This window comes from Fundulus heteroclitus, chromosome 18 (genome assembly GCF_011125445.2).
Source record: "Fundulus heteroclitus isolate FHET01 chromosome 18, MU-UCD_Fhet_4.1, whole genome shotgun sequence".
In the NCBI taxonomy this organism is placed as follows: Eukaryota; Metazoa; Chordata; class Actinopteri; order Cyprinodontiformes; family Fundulidae; genus Fundulus; species Fundulus heteroclitus.
Window position 1 is genome coordinate 22799574 of NC_046378.1, and position 24472 is coordinate 22824045.

The window sequence follows — 24472 nt, forward strand, 5'->3', positions numbered from 1 at the left end:
GCCCTACAAAACATTGAAACTGTTTTTTTCAGGTACTCCAGGTTCCTCCCACAATCACAAACATCCTCTTTAGGTTAATGGGTCGCTCTAAATTGTCTTTAGGTGTAACTCTGTATGCATGTTTTTTCTGTCCTGTGTGTCTCCGTGCCATCCCGTAATGGACTAACGACCTGTTCCCTCACACCGGCCCACGACTTACTACCCACCCCTGGAAATCAAGTGAAACGTGCTACTCAGCATTACCTTTCCCATTGAAGTAGTCTCTGTAGTAGCGAGCCCCCAGGTCCACATGCTCTATGCTGTATAGTTTCAGTTTTTCCAGCCTCCTCTCCTGCTCTTCATCTGGGATCTCCAGCACAGACATGCTGGCATTACTATTCCTCAACCACCCTCTTTCTCCATTTCCTTCTCCTCGCTCTGCCGAGGAGCTGAGGAAGCTCACGTTTCTCTCCTTGTGCCGTCCTATCTCATTGAGGAAGTGGGGACAGGAGAGGAGCAGTGCGCTTGTGTTGTGAGCTGCGGGCCCGTCCAGAGGGTCCGTGGGTAGGGAAGAGGTTGTGGAGCTCTGATCGAGGTTGAGGGTCAGATCCTCGATGCTGGAGTAAATGGGGTCGTTCAGGCTGGGTCTGGAGCCAGGCAGAGACGAGGCGGCCGATGCCCCCGTGGCAGTGTTCCTCCTCTGAGCAGAAAAGCTGCGCTGAGCCGCCGCCTCGTGGAGGTCAAACAGGACGCTTTGAGCATCAAAGTGGACGAAGCTCTTAGGGCAAACCCAGGGTTTGTAGGAGGCATCTGTTGAGCCTCTCCCTCCCCTATCCTCAATAGCCTCTCCCTTTCCTCCATCCAGCTCCCCTCGACTAGAGCTCCGAAGTTTCCGGAACAAAGAGGAAGTTCCCAGCGACGACTCCGTCCCTCCGCTTTTCTTCCTCACTCTCTCGGCGCCATCTTTCCTCCCTGTTCCTTTTTCGTCCCCACCTGTGGGACCAGGCGAGGGAGCGGCAGGGAAGGGACCTTTCGATGATGAGTCTGGAACTCGCAGCAGCTCTCCCAGTTGTGCAGGAGCTGAGCTGCGCTGGTCAGGCCTCTCCATTTGAAACTGATTGAGCATTTCAAAGAAACCTTGCTCAGGAATGCCCTGGATGTCTATGGAAGAGGTGCTGCCATACTCTCTGAACCGGTTCCCAAACCCCATGCTTACTCGAGGGTCCACCTACAGGGAAGAACAAGGAGAAATGGATTAGATCAAACGTTAAGAGATTTTCTTTCATACAACAAAGTAATGCAGGGTTTCTGCAAGTTTCATTTAGTTGCAAGTTGTAATTCGTTAATATTCAATATCCTTATAGCATCACTGCACAGCTTCTAGCCACTAGGGTCGCTAGACCTGTAATTTCCAGGTTTAGCGCCTCTGAAGGCCACTGGCAACACTGCACTGTTGTAAGGCTGGACGATATGATCCAAACTTATATCACGATATATTTCTTAGTTTCTGTTGATACGATATAGATATAAATAAAATAAAAGCCTTAAAAAGACTGCAAAGAATGCCCAAAACAAATGCCTGCACAAATCTATGACAATTATTTTACCATGTTTATAAAACTCCTCCAATATCAGATTTTAAAAATACTTGCCTTAAAAAATTAAACACACAAAATTACCTAAAACCCAGAACGTCAGTCAGTAAGAAATGCTGTAATCATATACTCTAATGGATATTGAAATATTGCAAATGTCATATGACCTTTATTAAATAAATAGATAGATAGATAGATAGATAGATAGATAGATAGATAGATAGATAGATAGATAGATAGATAGATAGATAGATAGATAGATAGATAGATAGATAGATAGATAGATAGATAGATAGATAGATAGATAGATAGATAGATAGATAGATAGATAGATAGATAGATAGATAGATAGATAGATAGATAGATACTGAATTATCATTATCATCCACCCCTACCCTGTTGCAAAATTAAACAGTCTCCCTCCGTGTTTTGGATTCTGATAGCAGACCATTTTGGACCATCTGACTGAGAAGTAAACGAGTTACTTGTAAAGACAGGGCCACATTCACCCCTCTGGATTATCCTCAGAGACTCCCATTGAAACAGAGAAAGCGACAGGACGAGTATTTTGTAATAATAACCATGGCCACCATGACAAACTTTGACTCGAGGATGAGAAAAGTAGAAGCATGTAATGTTAGTTCTAGTCTTTAAGGGGAGCTCAGACTGCAGTAAAGCGGTGCTCTACATCACATGACCCATTCAGAGCCGGATCCGCGCCTCTCAAGTTACATAGGCAGGTTTTTCAGAAGGGCAACCTGTACTGAGCGTCCATACGCACCAAGTGCTGTACATTAACCTGAAAAATAATTTAATGTATCTCACATTAAGCTAATACTTATACACATTAAGTCAAAACTTATACGGTGCTGCTTTAAGTAATTAATTCATGGTAAATAACGATATTCTCTCCATTTTCAGTCAGCATCTTTACATGTACTTTTGTTTTTGTTCTCTAATTGATTTTCACCCTTTGCACCAAAACACGTTGTTCTCTGGGATGCAAACCCGTCTCTTTAATTAACAGTACGATGGCTGAGCATTCCCATGGTGTTTATATTTGCACATTATTGTTTGCAAAGATGATTATGGTACCTTCAGGTATCTAGAAATTGTACCATAGATTTGAGCCAGACCTCTTCACCTGATATCTTGGCTGATTAATTCAGATTTTTCCATAATGTCAAACAAGAAAGAGGCATGTTAGAGGTGTTACCTTAAAATACATCAGAAGCCAAGACATCATCATCATCGTGATTTCCGAAATCCTTTAAAGCCATAGTAATCTCAGTGTGTGGAAACTAATTTAAATCAAAATAATAAATTCTCCAAAAAATATTCTCTTTCTGGTATTTCGCAAACACAAATACCTTAGTTAATTTTAATTTATCTAAAGCTGGTTTAGTCTGACTTATTGACAATAAGAAAAAGATGCTGTGTCTTCTCACACAGCTACAGCTTCAAGCAAATTATACAGCAAGCAGTTGTTGATGAAGGGTTTAAACTAACTGCTGAAATCCGTTTTCTTAAATCTCAAAACCTAGTAAATATGCACATTTTCAAAGTAGTTGGTAATGAATATTTAACATGTTTTGCTTTTACTTTTCTATATAAACTCCAAAACGGCAGGTTTGGGACAAGTGCTGTTTAGTGTGCTGTGTAGTTTTAACAAGAGTAATAATGCTCTAATTCTTTAGCCAGAACTAAAGAGAATAATCTGATGTTAAATAATTAACATATTAAGTAAATTATGTATAACTACAGCTCAGACAACTGGAACATCATTAAAGAGTTTTATATTTTTGTCACTCATTTCATAAACACATTATATAGATTTATGACAGAGTAAATTATCTCAGGCCTTTATTTCTTGTAACTTTGATGATTATGGCTACAAGTAATTAAAACAAAAGATTCTGTATAATATAGAAAGTTGAGTGGAAGGAAAAAGTGCATCAACAACATGGATAACCGCAGCCTTGAGAGGTTCGTCAAGCAAAATCCATTCGAAGATTTGAGGGAGCTTCACAAGGATTTAACTTTCCAGCAGGCACCTGCCCACATTGCCAAAGGTAACAATAACCTGGTTCAATGACCACTGACCAAGATGAAGGACACGAAACCCAAAAAGGCAGATGACCTGAAGGCAGCCATCAAAGCAATCTCCGTTTCCTGAACACCTCAGCAGAACCACAGGCGGATCGCCTCCATGCCACTAATTCATGCTAAAGCAGGCCCAACTAAGTACTGAGGGCATGCAAAGTAACATACTTTTCAGAAGCCTGACATTTCTGTTCAAACTACTTTTTATTGATCTTATACGTTATTCTAATTTTCAGAGACAGCAAATTTTGGGTTGTTATTTTCTATAAGATATAATTCTCAAAAATACAAGAAATACAGGCTTGAAATATTACAGTCTGTGAAATTAATCCACATAATAAGTGAGTTTCACTTTCTGAGGTGAGTGTCAAAGTATGAAGTCCCTCTCCCCCGCCCCGTACCTGTATATTATACTATATGTATAAAAATATTAAATGCACAAAGAAGAGAATAATTATCCATTTTAAGACCTAACGAAAGGCAATGTAAGACTTAATATGGGAATTCTGTGCATACTTAAGACTTTTTAGGGGCTAAAATTAATATGAAATTTAGATTTTTGAGGCCCTGGAATGTACATCAGTACAATAAACATTTCTCTAAAAACAAACAGAAACTATAGCAGACTAAACTCATTAGAGATACGCTAATATTTTAAAGTTCTACTCTTTGGGAGAAAGCCGTTTCTAAGCCCATAAATGCTGTAAATACAGCTGGCAAAGCAAAAGCATGGCTTTTTGAAAGGCCAACACAAACCGACTTCCATCTGTGGACCTCATTAGCAAAAGGTTTGTGTTGAAAACCTGGACCAGCGCCACGAGGAAACAACACATCCTATTCTTCCCAACTCAGATGAAATGCACTGCAGCTCACATAAAAAAAAAAAAAAAGAAATGTGAGAAAGATTTGAGGCTCACCTCGTTTTCGTCCTGCTCACTGAGCGTCACCTCGCTGTTGGAGCGCTGCCTCAACGGCGGGAAGACTCTTAGACTGAGAGGCGAACCTCTTTCGCCGCTGAACCCTCCGCCTCTGAACTCCACGTCCTTTGACCACCTGCGGGGCAGCCTGGCCATCCCTCCTCGCACCAGCCTAACGTCAGGCGACAGAATCGACGACGTGAAGGAGTAGTCGTCGTAGTGATTGATGCCGTTCTGCCCGTTTTCGAGCAGCGACTCCCGGGAATGTGCGCGACGAGGGGGCCACTCGGTGACCACGGCACGAACCCCCATTTTGGGCATAGAGATGCGAGGATGGGCCGTTGGTTCTGTGGGGCCAGGAGCTGGTTGGCCATTAGGGGTGTGACGAAGCGAAGTGTTTTGTGGTAACCCTCCAGCTCCATCCAGAAGGTCTGAGGAGTTGCAGGTCACCCCTCTATCTCTGTAGGTGTTCATGACGCCCCGGGGGAGCTCAGGGTCGGTGGGCAGGCTTCTGGCATCCTATCTCAGGAGTTGTGCTAGGGAGGGGCCCCACACACACTCTGCAAACAGTGTTGTGACCTCTGGCTCCCACCAACATTGCTTTTAAAAAGGAAGATGGGGAAATCTTTCAGTGGTGCATAATGGGACTAGTCTGGATCCTTGTCCTGCTTTTGGGTTCTTCTCAGTTTTCTGAAAGAAAAGAAGAAAAAAAGAAATCAATGGCAAACAATTAATACAACAAATATATAACAGAGAATCTACATGAGAGGAAAAAAAAAAGAGAAAACAAATTAAAGCTGAAATACAGGATAATTTTCAAATCAGAGTTGGCATGACCCACATTTTATCCACAGAACCAAAGAGAGCCTGAGCTCTGGATTGAGGAGACCAACTCACTCAGCTGTAAAATACTGTAAGACTGATAAGCCAGAGAGAAAATAAGGTGAGGGGATATAACACAGAATTTCCCCCCCATTGAGGCTAATCTTCAAGAGGCTGACATGGAATATTATTATCACCCAAATCCGGCGCTTGTGCCATGCACACAGAAACGCTGTGCTGCCGATTTAAACCTCGGAAACACTTAGTTCCAGAGTTTCTTTCAGCCCGTTACAAACCTGAACAAAGAGCGTGCAAAAACGCAGGAGGAGAAATTTCTCAACATTTTATGCTTTAGACAGTAAAAAAAAAAAAAAAAAAAAAACCTAAAGAAAATCAAAGATTACATTTAAAAGTATTCACCCCCCTCTTGAGCATTACATGAAGCTGTACTATTGCAACCAGAAACTATGATTTATTTCTTTTGAGATTTAAAATTATACACCAACATAATAAAAGCAGTGCATCCTTTTGAGGTGGGGGCCAAAAAGGATCTGCAGGATAGACCCTCATTTTTCTGACACTTATGACAGAATATACATCTTGTACGAACATTAAAAGGGACTGAATGGTCCATTCTACTGGTTTCATGAGACTTATATGTTATTGTACTAAATGACTGTGGTATGCACAGATATTGTGATGATTCTGGTTTGATATATTGTGTAGCTCTTTAAAACACAATTAAAATACCTTGTAAAAATGTTTTGGGGGGGTTATTTTGCTACAATTACATTTGATAGACCAAAATTGTTACATGAGGACCGCTAAAAAAGAAAAGAAAAAATTAAGAGATGCATCTCTGTTCTCCTCTTTCTGTAGAGTGATGGCAGACAATTATATCTTTGTGAAATTAACAAGGAAGAATTGATACCAGAAGACAGAAAAGGGCAGCAGTGACACAGCATCAGCCGGAGGCGTGCGGTTGGGTGAAGCCATAAATAGAGCGACGGGGAAAAAGTCAAGAAAGAGCACAGTACATTGCTCAGTGAACCACGTCGATGTGCTTCGATATGACAGTCACGCAGCATCAAATCTCAACTGTCCAATGGCCTTTCAAGGACAACGGCTCATTCACAAGCAGGTCTTGTCTCCAATTATGCTTTAGAAGCCAAAGCACAGGTACAAGAATGATGTTACTGATGTTTTTTTGATCAGAAATTTAACTAAAGTTTTTGGCAAGTTGATTTTTTTTCCTCTTTATTAATAATCAGCCGAGGGGGGGGGAAAAAAAGGTACAAAATCCATGATTTTTTATTTGAATTCTTTGTTACAAGTTACTATGACCTCCTACTACTTTTACTCCATAATCCCACTAATAAAAGATAATTTGATTGAAACCATTTTTTTAATTAAAAAATAAATCAGATCAATATTAGGAACATATGTTTGGATGCATAAATGGGAATAATCTTGTAATTCCTTAACTTTCTGTGTGATTCCAAAGTGCTACATCTTTAAGCAACTAGCAGAACACGTATGTCTGTTTATGTGTTATTGTCCTGCGAAAAATCAAATGGGGAAAAACGGAACCGGCAGCTCAACATGAACAGGAAGTAGATATTGGCCCGGGAAAAACCTGATTAGTGCATCTCTAATAATCTCGAAAGACCCACAATGCAGGCTGTTTGTTGTCCTTCCGTTTGCTCTTGCTTCTTATTTGTCGTGGAGATCTGGGTTGATATTTTCAGTTCGTAGAATGAAACCTCACAAAGCGACAGAAGCGTGCAACAGGACTTTAAGTGAAAGGATTCAAATAGGAAATATGGAAAAAGTTCTTATAAGAATCTGTGAGAATTGGGTTAAAATGGGGACTTCAAATAAATGTAAAAATGTGCTTAATTCATCCATCTGTGCTGCACTCTATTTCTGGATTAAAGCTCTTATCTCCATAAGTCTCTCCTCAAACTGCAGAGGTCACTGGAATATCTTAGTGAGTTTTCCCAATGTGCACAAGGACACCATCTGCAGACACTGTACAGCTCTGATCATGTGCTGTTAGTTACCAACATTCACAATACAATCCTCTCCGCTGGTCTGCTTACAATAAAATACTCTTATTTTACATGTATTTTCAATAAAATACCCTTTGGGATCAATAAAGTATATCTGAATTTGAATTCCTGAACGTATGACTGTCATTCATTAACTACAACAATTTTCTTTATTTTCCAACCGCAAACTGCTCATTTAAAGCAGATTTTACATCAGAAATGCACTGATATCCAAAAAGTCAAAGAGACATACTATAAACAACATTTGGCTACATTTAGAAGGTTTAAAATAACTACGATTCATTTCTATTTTATATTTCAAACAATTAGTGGTTAAAAACAAAAGCAATAAATGCAAAAACAACCACAAGATGTTTACCATAGCTCTTGAAAGCTTACTTCTGAAAGGGCGAATCAGAAGCGATTATTTCATGGGTTTGTACTTCTTTAGTTGCTGGTTTGTGTGAATAATTTTTTTATTTTTTTTTATTAAGTGCAGCCCAATGAGATGTTTGTTTTACAATATCCAACATATCTGTGTCCTTGCTGAATCTATTTTTGACCTGCATTACTTGTTCACGGATCCTGAAACCATTAAATGCATCAATGATCTCATTTACAGCCAACAGAATCTCACTTTAACCAAGTAGCCGAACCAATGTGTCACGTCTTTGTTTATAAAGAAGGAAAAGCATATCCGAGCCAAAGGCTCCTGCTCTGATCATGCTTTCTGACAGAGTCTGTCCTCATTCAAAAGGCCGTCCCTGTGATCCACTGTGAGACCCGATCCCAGATTATCCGCCCCAGCTGCAGAGGTTGGAGAATGGCTTCATTATGTGGCTAATGAGAGAGAGAGCTGTCTGTTTTATCGCTCAGAGACACACCTACGTTAATGCTGACCCCAAAACGCCTGAAATGTTACATACATGGATGTTTTAATGTGTTATTATCCAAAAGTTAAACTGAAAAAAGATCCAGAGAAAAAAGGTAAAGAAGAATTATACGGACGTCTTCAGGTTTGGCCCAGAGTTCAGAGCATAAAGAGCAGACATTTAATGCCTTTTAATTACTCACATACAGCGATTAGTTAGCACGAAGATGCTGCATTCCTGCTACGACTGCACCATTCACACCACTTCCTTTCTCTGCACCCTGGCTCCGACTTGCCCAGCGTGCGGCAGGCTTGGCGCATGCACCACAAACACGCACCGGCGCTGGTAATTACGCTGGTTAGATGGTAGTAATGACAGAGCAAGTAGAGAGCGCCAGCTCGCAAAGGAATGAGCGTAATCACTGTGGAGGAGGAGGTGCTGCCGCTACTGCTCAGTCACAGCGATGCAGACAACCTGAGATCAGTGAAAGCTGAATAAAAGCCACTGGATCAGAGATGAGGAGGAATCGACCTGCCATATGTTGCAGCAGGGTCTGCCAACAATCAAAAGTCACATAATGAGGATGCAAGGACGTGTGTATCAAGATCGAAAGGCTTCAGATAATCAACAAAAAGCTACCATGTGATATAAAATAAGCAAGAGATGAGGAAAAACAAAGCATCCAGATAGGACGTATCAGCAGTAGTTACACCACGGGGCTAAGTAAAGCAATACAATGTGAGAGAGTGATGAAGATTAGGGGCTGGTATGAAGAGCATATGGTGGTACATATGACTGGCAGACGGCAGACAGGAGCAGAGCCTGACACAGTCATACAACAATACATCACTGGCAGCCTGCCGGAGGGCGGCACATCCAGCACTGAAGCCACCAGGACTCCCAGGATCCACCAGAGGAGGGCCAGAGATAAGCAACAGCCGATGAAATGAAAGGAAATGTGAAAATTTGTGAATTAAACTCAAGGTAAAACTCACGTTTTTAGACGAAACGGTGAAAATGTGGTTTAAAGCACTGTGTTAAAAGCTAAAAAGCTGTTGCAGTTTTCCTGGATCATCAAATGTCCGCGTACACAATCTAAACAACAAACACAAATCTACCATTATCTCAGCTGTTGGTTCAGCAGCGTTCCTATAATACAGTCAGTATGAGTAAAATAGGTCACCAGATTAGGGAACAAAAAAAAACTACTTCTGTATTTTCTCGTACATATAAATGAAACATCAACAAATCTGTAAAACAAATTTCCCAATAATTGTCTTCTACCAAATATAGCCTAAACAACTTCAATGAGTTCCCGTAGAAAGATACTGTATATACAAATCAAGCAAATTATTCAACATTTGAGCAATTTAAATAATTTAAATTGCCCAATTTACCAATAATTTTTTTTTTTTGTAATTGCAAATAGTGATGGTAGAAATTTTCTCTTCTTGATCTTAAATAAACAAGTTAATCATGTTCACTGGGCAGTAATTCCTGGCCAATAAACCTAAAACCTGAGAACGTGTCACAGCACTAAAATACTGAAACTAAAAATAAAACAACTAGACAACCGTTCGTCTGCATGGACTTGTGTGCAGAGTTGGTGACATGAAAATGTCACAGATTTGTGTAATTTTGCATGCAAATTGATATCTCTGAAGAATTAATTTTTGTAATATCAATTATATAGAAATATGGTTTCTTTTACAGCGTTGTTACCAGTATATGTTGTTCAATTGTTCCAATGCACTAATTACGGTAACTCTCTGTTCCCCTTCTCTCCATAGACGTGCTGAATTATGTTGACGTATTAGAAGTATTGTTGATGTTCGGCTAAAGCAAAGAGACTGTTATCATCTATTTACTTTTTCCTTTAGCTTCCTAAACTGGCGTTCATGAATGTGTTGTGTGTTTGAGCTGAAACGGGGAAGAAAGCTTTCTGTTTTTCTGCCCTCTCTGCTTATATTGCCCTCTGATCCGAACTGAAACTGTCAGAATTGGTTTTGCTGAACGCCTTCTGCTCTGTCCTAAGAAACCAACAACGGAAATCCTTGTGTATTACATCTTTTTTGTTTTAGATTTATTTAATACGTCCTGTCTGACAGTGTAGCACTAAGAATTGCATTCTTAGAGCCAAAGAGAGTCCAACAGATTTACTTTCACAAGTGTATATTATGCAAAAACTATTGGATATTATTTTGAGATTATTTCAAATTTAATGGACACAAAAGGGGAAAGTTAAGAGGAAAAAAAGGAAGATAAAAAGATGAGGCAAAAAGTTACAGGGGAGAAAAAGTAACAAAAACAGAGAAGAGGAAAAAGACAAAACAAGATATTTTAAATCTTAAATTGGTACAGTTTGAAATTTCCTAGTCACTGAAATCACTCCTGAATATTATTCGTCAAATTGCTGTATATATATATATAGTTTTTTTTCTTGTCCATCTTGATTACTGTGAAGTGTGCTGCTGCCTTTCTTGACCTGGTCACCCCTGGTCACCCCTTGTGAAAGAGGTGGTTTTGTCAGGTCAAATAAAAGTTTAACAAACAGAAAGTTTGCTTTAACAGTGTTTTGCTTTTGGTTACCTTTAAAATTAACATTCAGTTCCTCAGGTCAAACACCCTGAGACTGAATGTGCAGGCATAGTGTCGTGCAACCATGTCTTGGGTACGGATGATGTCAACAATGCTTCTTTTAGATTTATACCTTTGCTTTAAAAACAGGACACTTGCACAATAGACATCGCTTCTAAGGAAATCTGCCAGTATTCAACAATTGATGGCAGAAGAACGAATAAAGAGATAAAATTGCAAATGAGTGTTACTTTTGTTTTGCATTTATTTGTAGCCTTTTTGCAATAAATCACTCTTTGCTGTTGCTCAGCCACACACTAAACGTGCTGTCAGACCTTAACATGCTGCTCTTCCAGTTTTATGAGCGCAGCTTGTACCGAGCTCTAAAAGACGCCGTTTGTGATAGAAAGAGCAGCTATAAACCAGATGTCATTGCACTTTAAGTCTTAAGCATTAAATGCCAATTGTACTTGAGACAAGTAGATAAAATTTGATTAAAATCTAATCAGACATGTTAAGGTGTATGTGATTTTGTCCCTTTGCCATTCTTTGCTTTTACAGTTTTTCAGGTTTGAAATGGATCCGTCTGTGGCCGGACTTTTTGTACCAACTATACACCAATTCTCACCTGCCTTGATAGCCAACATGTTTCTCAATCTATTGTAAGCAAATCTAACTTGATAACTTTAATAAATTATAGTGGTCAGCGGGCAGAGCGGTCGCTGTGCGTACTGTGAACCCACACAGGGCCTGGTGATACTAGGGGGCCTCGCACCTGCAACTTTTATATAATTTTTAAAAATAAATGCATTTGTTATATATGATTGTGTCTGTTTTCTGTCAAGGACACATAAAAAATGTAAAAGATCAATGATTTCTGTCATTACGCCTCCCCGAAGAAGGAAGAGGGGAGAAGCCAACATGTCAGCTGATTTCACAAACACGAATCAAGTTCTGAGAAAAAGGAAAAAGGAGGAATTCAATGGGTCACCGTGGAGATTGCTGGATAAATTTATCAACACTTCCTGAGATGCGGTGGCTGAGCTCATGCCCAAAAGCGCGTCTGAATATGCTAATGTGGTGAAACCAGCCAACCATGCACTAATTCTTCGCTGCCTTGATAGCCGACAGTCTGAAGTAATATTGTTCTGTAAGTCTGTGTGGGTTGTCTGTTGTAAGAAAATCTAACTTGATAACTTTAATAAGTAATAGTGACCAACAGGTCACTTAAAACTTAAATTAGACCAGGGGTCAAAATATGACATAAGAACAACTTGACAAAATGGAGACCAGAACCAAAAGAAAGGCGTATGGGATATAATTTAAGAATAAAAACAACAACGTGATGGTGTATTATTGGCAGCTTTGCCAAGCAAAAGTATTCACCCCCTTTGCGTTTTTTTTTACTTATTATGTAACATTCAAACCAGTAGTTTAAACGTTTTTCAATCTTATTTTATGTGATAAATCTGCACAAAAAGTCTAAAGGCCGAGACACACCAAAGCTGAATTAGCGTTCCGTCCGATGAAAAATCGTATTGTATGAAGTTGTAGTTATTCAGGGGGTGGAAGTGAACGGGGCAGACTCGCTTACGGTTCTACGCAACTGTGGCTGCGTAGCTCTGACCAAGGTCTGTCTTGGTCGCAGCTCCGCAGCAATTTGATGGGAAAATCATGAGTCGGACAGGAAGAGAGACACGTTGGCAAAGTAAAACATCTGCTTATGGGGAAATATAAATAATTTCGGAACCGTGCTTAAGCATTGTTGTACTTGGATCGCTAAAATGGACGACGAACGGCTGATTATTGAAGCAGAGAACAGAAGCATTTTATATGATACAACAAACCCGCGTATAAAGACAACAGTTGTAAAGAAAACATCATCTATCTCCATCCATTCCCTTTCCTTCCAAGTGGTGAGTATTGAATTAGGTGAGTGAGATGTGTAAATTAAATCGATGTATTTCAGCCGCCCCTTTTTTTATGCTGGAGGAACTTCCGGGAGATAAGGCCCGTTTACACTACACTTTTTTAACCGAGCCGAGACCAGTCTGAGCTTGGATCAGTTAACCAAGCCAAGACGACCGTTTACACACCAAGCTGATCTCGGTTCCTTGGTTTCCTCGCCTCCTAGTGGCGATCTGCGGTACTGCTGCTCTCTAGGATTGAAGGCAGAAGCAGCAAAACAAAACGGTGGCGCCGTTATGCTTGATATTGTGATATTTCGGTGTTTGCGGAGAGTCAGGGGAAGAAGGCAACCATTGGTGAATTTACTTGAGAGAGTCGGCTTTTGTGAAGTGGATAAGACAAACGAACGTCTAATAAGGATTTACAGACACCGGAAACAACGACAGACGCTGAGGTTCATCACACTGCTAAGCAGAATCATCTCTGGAAAGCGTGTGGCACGGTAAGGAAGCTAGTATTATTATGAATGTCTGAAATTTATCTGAATGGAGTGTGAATCAGGACGTTCAGCCAGACACGCCGGGAAAAACCTCGGACAGTCAGCTGACTGTAAGGGGATGACGCGGTCTGTTCATGCGCTCTTTATCAGAAAACCGGGCCAGAAAAAAAAAACCAGGCCGAGACCTACTCAGGAACTGGTCTGTGTTTAGCGCGGTCCAGTTCAGTCTGCTGACCATTTAAACACAAGAGTTATCTCGGTTACTGAGCTCGGACTGGTCTCGGCTCGGTTAAAAAAAGTGTAGTGTAAACGGGCCCATACTCTCCCCTGAGTACTTGGTCTCCCGAGTCTGGTGGTCCGTACAGGGACCCTCTACGCAGCCAGTAGGTAGGTCAGGAAAACAAATCTGTACAGATCTGTCTGTCGGATCGGACGGTTTGGTGTCTTTCAGCCTTCAGGTGCAATTCTGTGTGAGCGGAGCGATCTTACAGTTGGCGTTACGTCAATTTATGCAAAGTACTGACTTTGGGTGGGAGGGCGGGGGGGGGGGGGGGGGGTTGAGGAGGTGTTGGACGAAACAGTTATGCAAATGGCAGTTTTCTGTCACTTTGTCCCATTTATTGTTTGCTTTAAAATACAAAAATACATCCTCAACATTGTAGGCATGTTCTGTAAAAGAAATGCTGCAAACTTTCAAACAATCCGTTTGAATTCCAGGTTGTGAAGCAACAAAACATGTAAAAAAAAAAAAAACAGGAGGGGAATAATTTTAGAAGGAAATTTATCTCAACAACCACTTTGTTAAACAGTAAATTTATAACCAACCGATATTTAAAAGAGACCTTAAACTGTAGGTCTTAATAATTTTATGTCTGTCTACAGAGTTCTGAGCATTTACAGAAAAGCATCTTGTTTAAGATTCACTTTTAAAGAGCTTCAGGACTTTATGCGGGATTAAACCAAGGAATTAACATCGCTCTCCTCACAAGTAACTGTCAATGATGATGTTAAAATCTAAGAGGTTATTGATGAAGTGCTAAAAGGTCAGAGCTCTTTGAGTAAACTGGGGACACATTTTATGGTCTGAATGTTTCATTGTTCCCTACAGCTCACATAAACGCTACAGAACGACTGTGCCTGCATTTCCCTGACGTGACTAGAGGAGTAAGTTGATTTTCTTCCCTAACACTAGATTTAACAGGCAAATTTAGTTGTTGACGTGCTGGTGTCATGCTTGTCAAATGAGAATGTAAAGCTCTGTTCACAGCAAAAAGAAACTTCAGCAAAACCTTTACTATGCATATTAGGGAAGTCCCAATAATAGCATTTAAGTATGTTACTCTTGCTTTAGCATGGGTGTATATCTGGTATGACACATGTGAAAATGTGGCCATTGTTATCACTGAGAGAAAAACTTGAGTCCCTGAAAAAAGTTCCCAGAGGAAACACTGAAAAAAAAAAAAAAACATTGACAAATGTGAACAGCAGGCTGGAAGGAAGTACTCTGCCGAAGCCTCTGACTTTGCTCTATATCGGGCCTGTAAGTCTGTGTGGGTTATCTGGAGGCGACATCTCTGCCTCCAAGACCAGAGAGTTACCGAGTTGCACTTCTCTCGCAGTCGCCCTGCTTTCCTCACAGTCCCTTTCTCAAGTCTTTCCCATCCCCGCTGTCCCCGTCTCCGCTGATTTCCGTCGACATTGTTCCGCTAAGTCCTGCTGAAGCTGTGAGTGTCACTTCGATCCGTCTGTTTGTCAGGCTGCTGTCCCCTGACACCAAGACCGCTGAGGAGGAGGAGGAGGAAGGCTAAAGTATAGGGTGCACAGACTAATTTAGCAGGCACACAGTGTCAAACATCAACGTTAGAACTCTAATGATTTAGAGTTAGCAGGAGAAACAGGAACTGTAGCCCACTGGTTACCATTTTCTCATCTATTTGGTGAAAACAATTTAAAAACCTGAAAAGAAATGTTTTAATATCTATACATATTGATGTGTGTGCCCTCAGAAAATCCCAGACAACTGACCCGTCCTTTACACAATTAAATATGCTAAATACACAATTAAAGACGGCTGAAAGGAAAAAATAAAACAAAGGTTTTCAGGTTTCAGTCTAGGTGCATCTCAAAATGTTTCCTTAAACCAACAAATGCATCAGATGAGCTTGTTGGTGATGTCTAGAATTGAGCAAAAAAAAAAATGCTCTGTTGAGATTTTATTGAAGTCAGGAAATGATAATAAGGAGGCATGGGCTGGTATGACTTTCTCATGGTATAATGTCTGATCCATTATCTGTACTGGACCTGATTCTTGGACTATTTATCTGTCTGAGGTCACAGGTAACTCCCTCAGACCAAAACCGGATCATGATAAAATCAGGGCGTGTCATGTATGCATGTTCTGATTAAGAGAAATGTTTTTCTGTAGGTCCCTGCAGAAAAAACTAGTTATGAAATCAAAGCACATGTCAAATGATGTTTTACACACACAAATAGTGTCTTAAGAAAACAAAACACAGCAGAGTGCTGAAGGAAGAGCTAATCCAGCTCATCGAGTCTTTATTCCGGTCTTTAATCATTCTTGTTTTCCATTCAAAAACTGACAAGAGTTCTGGAAGCCAGAACAATTGACACAATTAAGAAGAATCTAAAATGTAACAGTTCAATTACAAAAAAAAAAAAAAAAACATGAATAATGAACGCTTGTTGTTACTGCTAAGCCTTTTATAGCCTCTAAACAGCATTAACATATACCAGCTTTCAAATGAGATCATTTGTACACAAAGTAAACATAATATTCAGTATTCTTACCTTTTCTGCCTTCAAGCTGTGTCGGTGAAGCAGATGAGGCGAGGTATGGTGTGAATGTGCAGGCAGAGGAAGCACCGTACTTTAGCCTGTAGGGAGAAAAAAGTGAAACAAAAGTTTTATAAAACTGAAGTCAAGTTCTTCTTGTATTGGCATTAGTGGACAGGGAAGTCCAGCGGCTGGTTTCAGTACACATAATAAAACGACTTTGAGCGCAGGCCAAGTTTCAACAGCACAACAAGATAAAATAAGCAGCTACTTTTGTTTATGTTCTGCACTCGTTTGCTATGTGAAGCATCTTTACTATTTGTTTGTAATTCCTGTTATCTGTGTGGGGGTAATTAAGAACTGAAGGTGTGCACATTTATTGCGGCCAATCAGCTATAATCAGTCGATGGCATGTTCAGATGCTATCGACATGGGTACATCCATTGTTTGTGAGGATTTTGAAGAGATTTCCCAGCCGGGGTGTCTGGCGCCCTAACAGAGGTATAAACTCCCTGTTGTGTAGGTTCTGCAGATCAAACTCCTTACCAGGAGCAACAATAATACAACGGTAGATAAATTCAGCCTCTTAATCTGCACAAAAAAAAGATCAAAAGAAACAAATACATGCATGCTGAACTCAGTCTCTTTGGTTTCCCAACTCTTCCTCAACTTGTCTGAAGCTGCCTGTTTAGGAGATGGAAAGAGGAGGCAACGTAGGGCTGGACGATAATTTAATAACAATATATATCGATCAATAGACGTATATCGACGATAGAAAAAAAAAAAAAAAGGTCAATAAACAGTTCAATGGAAAAACAGTTTTCCTTTCTTTTGCATTCTAGCCTATTATATAGGTTAATATTACACTCATTAAACCAATCACAAACGCAGACCCAGGAACTAAGCTCCGCCCCCTTCAAAGAGTTCAGAGAGCACACGTTCTTTTTTTCTTTTTTAAAACCTTTTTTGGTTGTTTTGGTAAAAAGTTGGTTGAATAAAAGGGTTAAGTTTGAATTATGTGTTCTGTATCCAACAATAGGTCGCTAAGCAACAGTATAAAATGGCCAGGACTGCACTTAAAATATATGTTTTGAATTTGTTGATAATTATCTATATCGATCAATATGATTTCTATTTTATCGAGGCGTTTTTTTTTTTCCTGTATCGTCCAGCCCTAAGGCAACGTGAGGTGATCAGAGGTAGGGCTGAACAATTAATCGCATTTTCAATATAATCGCGATTTAAAAAAACGCAATTTACAAATCGCAGAGTCTGCAATTTTTGGCTATGTAACAATTAGTGAATCGCGTCTTTTAGGTGTCAGTAATATGTTTAAAGTGGGTTTGCCTCCACATGGAAGGGAAGACAGTTGCAGCAGTGAGATAATCTAATTGTATTACTTGTTTTAGAGTTTATATAATCATACATAGCATTAAGTACAGGTCAATCAGTTTAATACATAGACTTGTTTGTTGGCTGCACTTTATGTTCAACAAGGATTGATGTCCAAATCAACTAAAAGCTGTTCTCTTGAATAATATTCTGATTAATAGAAACATTAAAAGTTCTTGTTTTGAATAGTCCTTGTTTACAAACGTCTTTATTTAGAGGCCATTTTTGTTGCATGTGGTTAATGCAGAGAAAAGTCAAAAATGCAATTTTGGTTGAAATATATCGTCGGCAGAACGCAATCATTTCTGCTCTGAGTTTAGATGCTGTGGGTCTTTTAGCAACTAATCTGCACAGCGAGAAAACAAATTGATTTGTTGTTTGTATATGTTTAAAAAGACATGATAAATTAAACTGGGGAAAAAAAAAAAAAAAAAAAAAAAAAAAAAAAAAAAAAAAAATCGCAATATTAAGAAAAAAAATAGCAATTAAATTATTTTCCAAAATCGTTCAGCCCTAATCTGAGGTTGAGAGGCCTAAGAACAAGAGGAGGGTAACTTAAACAAGGAGGTCTCAGTGGAGACCAGAGAAGGGGGGGGGGGGGGGGGGGGGGGGGTAAGCAAACATAATGCCCTGAGGGGAACCATCATTACTGTCTGGCAAATACAGTTTTAATCAATATAGATCAATCAGGGCCCACTTATCCTGCCACACAATACATAACAACACGAGGGCAGAGAGTGGGGGTAGGTAAGGGTCACAGAAGTGGCGAGTGGCAGTTTTACCGCAGTAACGTGGTGTTTAGCAGCATCAGCATGAATTTACAAAGCCTCATAGATTAATGTCCATCTGAAATCTTCCCACCCACGCCAGACACTGGGCCACAGACCACATGTTAGACTTACAAATGTATTTTTACTTCTTGCACTTTTTACAAACAACCTTAAAATCATTTGTATTCAGCTTCCCTTGAATCGATACTTATTTGAACCACTTTTCACAGTAATTACAGCTGCAAGTCTTTGAGGTATTTCCCTGGATGATTTGCACTTCTAGACACCGAATCGTTTTGCTCAATCTCCAGAAAGCAGCTTACCCTCACAGTCAGATTGAACAGAGAGCATCTCTGACCTTCGGGTTTCAAGTCTTGCCACAGATTATTAGTTGGATTTAGGTGTGGATTTCGAATAGGCCCTTCCTACCCATGAACGTGCTTTGATTTAAACATTTCCATTGCAGATCTGGCTTTCTTAGAAAACTGTTGTCTTGTAGCCTCAAAGGCTATATGTTCATGCAGCAGGAAAATCCAACCCAAATCTTATCTTTTTGTCTATATGTGACCAATATCAGGCCTTTTTTTAATGGCAGTGTGAACAGCCCCATTCACATCTTTTTACTCCACACAAAAATCTGATTTCAGCCACTTCCACATGTGAAACTAAGGCCTTGCACACATGTAAATGTATCTTTATAAAAACAAATATCTCCCCCACATTCTTTAAAAAAAATAAAATGAATACCAAATACACAGGATCATTTTTAGAAAACTTTTCATTCAGACAAACCCGAATAAATTCACCACCGACGGTTGTTTTAAACATGCCATACGCATGAGGGGTGGTGTACTGAAAAGTTAAATCCTATGTCAGCCAGTCACTCCTTCAAAATAAAAGCGATGTTGAACAGTATTGTGCTTGTGTAAAACACAATGACCTTAATGCACCATTTCCCCTTTGCACTTCAACATATTGGAGCAGCTGGGCTTGTAAGAACCAACAAATAAAGGTAAAATAAAATTTACTGTAGCTTGATGGGTTGAGTAGTCGTCTGGCGATAAGAAGGTTGTGGATTCGATTCCAGCTTCCCCTTGCCACATGTCGATGTAACCCCAAATTGCCTACCAAGCTGCGTCTCGGTGTATGGGGATTGTTGGCATAGTGGTCAGAGAAGGATGCAAGTACCCGGTTCGATCCCCACTGCCGGCACTCTCGCTCTCTGAGCAAGACCCTAAACCCCAGAACGCTTCCTGGGCGCCGCACATGGCAGCCCACTGCTCCCCAAGGGTGATGGGTTAAAAGCAGAGAACAAATTTCATTGTAATGTATGTTTCAATGACAATAAAGATGATATATTATATTATTATTATGAGATAAAAAAAAAGAAATGCTGTGCGGTGCCATGATATATTCAGTTGGAAATAAACAACACAAGATGCCATAGGTTAGTGAATTTGTCAAGTTTAACGTTGATTAGACACATATTGGTAACAGCCAATTACAACAACGACATAGAAATCAGCTCCTCTCTGACAGCATTAATTTTTTTTTTTTTACTCTACTGTAGGGGCAAGTCTCTAACAATGGCTGCACACGCACCAGACCCTAAAACTCCGTCTTTACCAAAGGATGCATAGGATAAACAAGTGGAGTAGCCATCCCAGCTATGAAACCACAGCGATGCCACAAGTTTAGTCTCTCTCTCACAAGTTTACACAAAGTTGAGTCAACCGCCTCTTCACAAGGTCAGTGGTTATTAAAGGGGATCAGAACGCTGGTTATGTAAAACACACAGCAGAAAAAGCAGAATCCTGAAAAAAGCCTGCAGCTTATACTCTCTTAACACCATCAGTGAACCTCTGTGAGCAGCAGCGGAGCAAATGTTCCAGGAGGCATCAACACGCGATCTTCTGAGAGTCGACTTGGGTGACTCGCGACTGCTTGCATGTTGAGCATCTGCTGTATATTTAGTAGAGGAATCATTCTGTGCAGCACTGAGCGCCGCCAGACAGAATAACTGTCAAACAGGAGGAAAAAAAAAAAGAAAAGAGCTGGACTAACCCCTCAGCGGATGTCTGAGAAAAAGGAGGATCTCAGAATAAATAGCTTTATAAATAAATAAGTTCATCTGTCAGGTTTTGCTAAGAAAAAAAATGCAAATGTTACCTCATTATACTGGATGTGCAGCTTGCACAGACAAGATGCAACAAGGCCTAGGTTGGTTTGTTTGCTTAAAATAGAGCCCATGAACATTAATTAACAAGAGGACTTGCGTCCATCACGGAAATGTGTCAGATTTGACCTGACAGGCTACCGTTACTCACGGCTCCTAGCAGGTTGATGGTGTAGAAAATAGAATGAAGAAGGAATAACCCACATGGACGCATAAATAGAAAAGACTGAAGCACATAGTAAATAAAATCATGACATCTACTACTCCGAAGTGAGACAGCAGACGGGAAAAAAAAAACAAGAGTATAAAGCTGGAGGCATGCATGCACCCTCACTGCCATTTTTTTGTGGTTGAGATGGATTACTGTCAACTATAGAGCGCAAATCTTTTTTTCTGTCAACGCTCCTCCACATTTCAGCCCACTAAGAGCATTTTAACTTGAATACCGTATTTTTCGGACCATAAGGCACGCCGGATTATAAGGCGTATTAAATGTCCTTCCCAGGTGTGTAATATCACTCCGCGTACACGCGTACTACCTAAGAGGGAGAGCTATCCGTCTCTGTCAGAAGGACAGAGTAGGTGGACTACACTGCCCTGTTTCTAACATAAGGCCAAAATAAAAATAGCTGTTATACTGGATTAACTTACTAGGTTTATTGTTGCTAGTGCGTACTCTGGGTCTGCCTTACAGTCAGGCAGTCTTGTAGACAGCTCAGGGGTCCTGTAACGGGCCTGACCAGGTAATGACACAGTGTACCGTAATGCTTCGAATATCCATTGAGCAGAGTGGCTTCGTTGTTGTACTTGCACATTTTGAAAGATTTTTGAGCGCATTTTACCACATAAAAACGGATTATAAGACACACCATCAATTTCTGAGAAAATGTAAGGATTTTAAGTGTGCCTTATAGTCCAGGTTCAAGTCCCGGCCCATGTCTCCCCTTTCTTTTAACTCCATTTCCTATTGGTCTACTCCTGTCAAATAAAGGTCACTAGAGCCAAAAAAACCCAAAAAAAACAACACTCCATGCAACTGGCCGAATATATTAATGGCATGAATTGTTGACACTATGACACTACAAACCAATATCCTACCAAACACTGCATCCAAACAACTCTTCATGAAAACACTGTTTGTAACAAACAACCATTTAGGTAGAAATTAATCACAATCTCATTAATAAACAGTCAACTGATTAATTGTGCTATATAACTTTAAATGTTAACCTTAGAGGAGATACATCAGTTTGTGAAAATTACGTTGTTGCTTTTTTTGGCGTATTGACATATTACGCCGCAGCTCGCTTTGCATAATAACTGCATGTGTGTTGAAGGAGGCGACCCCATGCAGGAGCAGGGAGCGTTACTCAGGCTCCGGCCCTGGGAGGTGGGGACTGGCACACTTCCATCCCCTTCACACCTCAGATTTTCCACCATCCACTGTGATCCCCCACTGTTTTGTGCTGAGTGCATTGAAACTGAACTGAGGACGGTTTTATCCTTCCTCTGAGAGTTTCACAAATGACTGACAAGTGGTTCTGTCACGAGGCAAATGTCTTCATTAAAAGATCATTAAAAAAAAAGAGGGCAGAACTCAGCGGGACCGAGTAAAAGTTAAGAAAAGTAATCACTCAGTAGCCTCTCACACCACAGTTCTGTCATAAAGCCAAAAGGACCAGCAACCTCCTAAGTCTCCTCTAGTCGTTCATAAATCAACAATTAAGCTGATCAGGCGAGAGCTTTCATAAACAAAGCTGGCTACACTGAACCATAGGAACAGGGTAAGGTAAATTCAAGACATTTAAAGATTGCTATGACTTAAATTTAAGACTGGCCTAAAAATAATAATTCACTTCATTAAAAAGCATATATGTAATTTATTAACTTAAGCAGTTAAAACAGAACTGTCAACTTAAACAGGACTTTCATGGAACCTTACAACACTGTAGAGTGCACTACATAACAGGTTTTACCTATTGAAACCAGTGTCAAATCCAAACTTCCTTAATAAATAAGCAATATCACATGAAGAAGAAGCTGGTGGTGGATTAAAAACCCCTAAGCTCCTATGCTTCCCTGCATAATGGGGAGGGACGCGCTATTCAGGCTTTTCCGCTCAACTCTGACTTCTGGGTTTCTGTGAGATCTAACCAACCAATTCTGATTTTGTATTCATTCTAAGGATTATTACAAATAAAATCTTGAAAAAAATCCAATACTAGAAGAAAAATGAAGATTTAATTTTATTCATGAATGCTCTTGTTTTTACTTTTATTTATTTCTTGGATTGTTGATGGTGAGAGTTCTTAGTTTTGATCCAATAAATGAATCCATGAAAAGTAGACCCATTACCGATCAGAACCGATCCAATGAAAATGGTCCGATACCCGTCTCTGGTTAATTTGGGAACTCCTCAACCGGTGGTACAAATAAAAAACAGAACAGATATGTTGATGGAAAAATATTGCAAGCATGAATAAGTGTACTAATTTAAGACAGATTGTAAGACATTGTATGGAAAAAATGCTTTGAGTAAAATATTTTATTTTTGGAGTCAAACCCAGGTCGGCCACGTTGAGGACTAAGGCCTCCGTACGTGGGTAGTGCGCACTAACCACTGCGACACCAAAGTACGCACCTTTGAGTACATTTTTAACCTTATTATGAGAAACACAAAAGGTGGAACTAGGAAGTGCTTAAGTGTGGCCTTTAGGCATTTTATTGTCAACCCTAAAAGTAACCACTTCACCACACCCAGCACCCTCTGCACCAAAGAAAAATTTACTTGGATAGGAGCTGAACCATAGGTAAACTGTTTAAAATTAAGATGAAAGTATTTAAAAGAACAACAAATTTGAGGAACTATATAAATTAATAATTGCTTTATAACTGCATTGTTGCAGCTTGATTTGCAAATAGTAAAGCGCCTGAAGATTTCCACGTTTTCTCAAGTTTATGTACCAATTAGTAATAAATATAACCCCTGTGCCTCTATTAGACGGTACATTTGGTTGTAAAAAAACAGCAGAGCTTTCAGGCTGGACAGTGCTGCTCTCTGTTTTTGGCCAGCACCAGTGGCACGACTGGGCTAAACACCAGAACAACCATTTTAACAGGGCCGTCATTTCTGTCACCAGATGCCCCTCATGAGGGGCGACGAAGGGCAGCGCCTCCTCCTCCCCACCTGTTGCAGCCGTTAATTATTCCACTTGCGGCGGAGGCAAATTTGGCTATTTTGAAACAAATACAGAATAATGCATGAAAACTAAAGGAGCGAGTAATATTCTAAGCAAAATGGAGATGAAAATTACAGCTAAATTTAACAGATGTTTATTCCATATAAGTCTACATAATTAAGTCCTTGTATTAGAATCAAAATCCTTACAGATAACATTAAAAATAACAATATAAATGTGACGTTAGTTTAGCAGCAGTTCCCGTTCTTCAAATAAAATAAAACACAGTAAATTCCCTTTTGTTCTTGCGCTAACTTTAAATTTCTATTAACGTTATGGTGCTGTGAGGACTTCATCCCAGGCAGCATGCAAGCAGAAATTCGTCGCTGGCTTTTTTTTTACTTTAATGTGGATCATTTTCCAGCCACAGGATCAAAAACACAGTGCAGTCATCAGCACTGAGCAGAGCCTGTTTCAGCAGAACCACTTTAAACGCCGATGGGCATGCTGGTGCTGGTTACCACAGCAACGTGAAGGTGCACCAGGAAAAAAGACTCGTACGATGTAGTGTAGGCGGACGGCCGCGGGCGACGAGGACGCGCAACCTGAGAGCAGAAACGTATGAAACAAAGCAGTAATGCATGGACTGCAGCCACCAGCGGGCAGCGTGGTGGACTGCTGAGTGCCGTACCTGCAGCGGGCTGCAGCCAAGCTCATGATGCAGCACCACGCGCCTGATGTGTTCAGTTTAAACTTCTACAAAACTTCAACGGCGGCCCTTTAATATGGGCTCAGATGTGTTTTTCCTGTGTCGTTTAATTACTCGGTCCGTTTTTAAC

At 40.2% G+C, this 24472-nt stretch overlaps 1 protein-coding gene across 4 annotated transcripts in view; it reads right to left on the bottom strand.

Moving 5' to 3' along the window:
• sipa1l3 (signal-induced proliferation-associated 1 like 3) overlaps positions 1-16236 on the bottom strand; it is a 57740-nt gene extending 41504 nt beyond the window's left edge. For all 4 annotated transcript variants that reach the window (XM_036149505.1, XM_036149503.1, XM_036149504.1 and 1 more), the window contains exons 1-3: positions 16132-16236; positions 4595-5284; positions 244-1207 (exon numbers count right to left, since the gene is read on the bottom strand). In XM_036149505.1, coding sequence (XP_036005398.1) covers positions 244-1207; positions 4595-5068 — 1438 coding nt within the window. In that variant the 5' untranslated portion in view covers positions 5069-5284; positions 16132-16236. The remainder of the gene's footprint in view (positions 1-243; positions 1208-4594; positions 5285-16131) is intronic.
• Positions 16237-24472: the final 8236 nt, after the last annotated feature.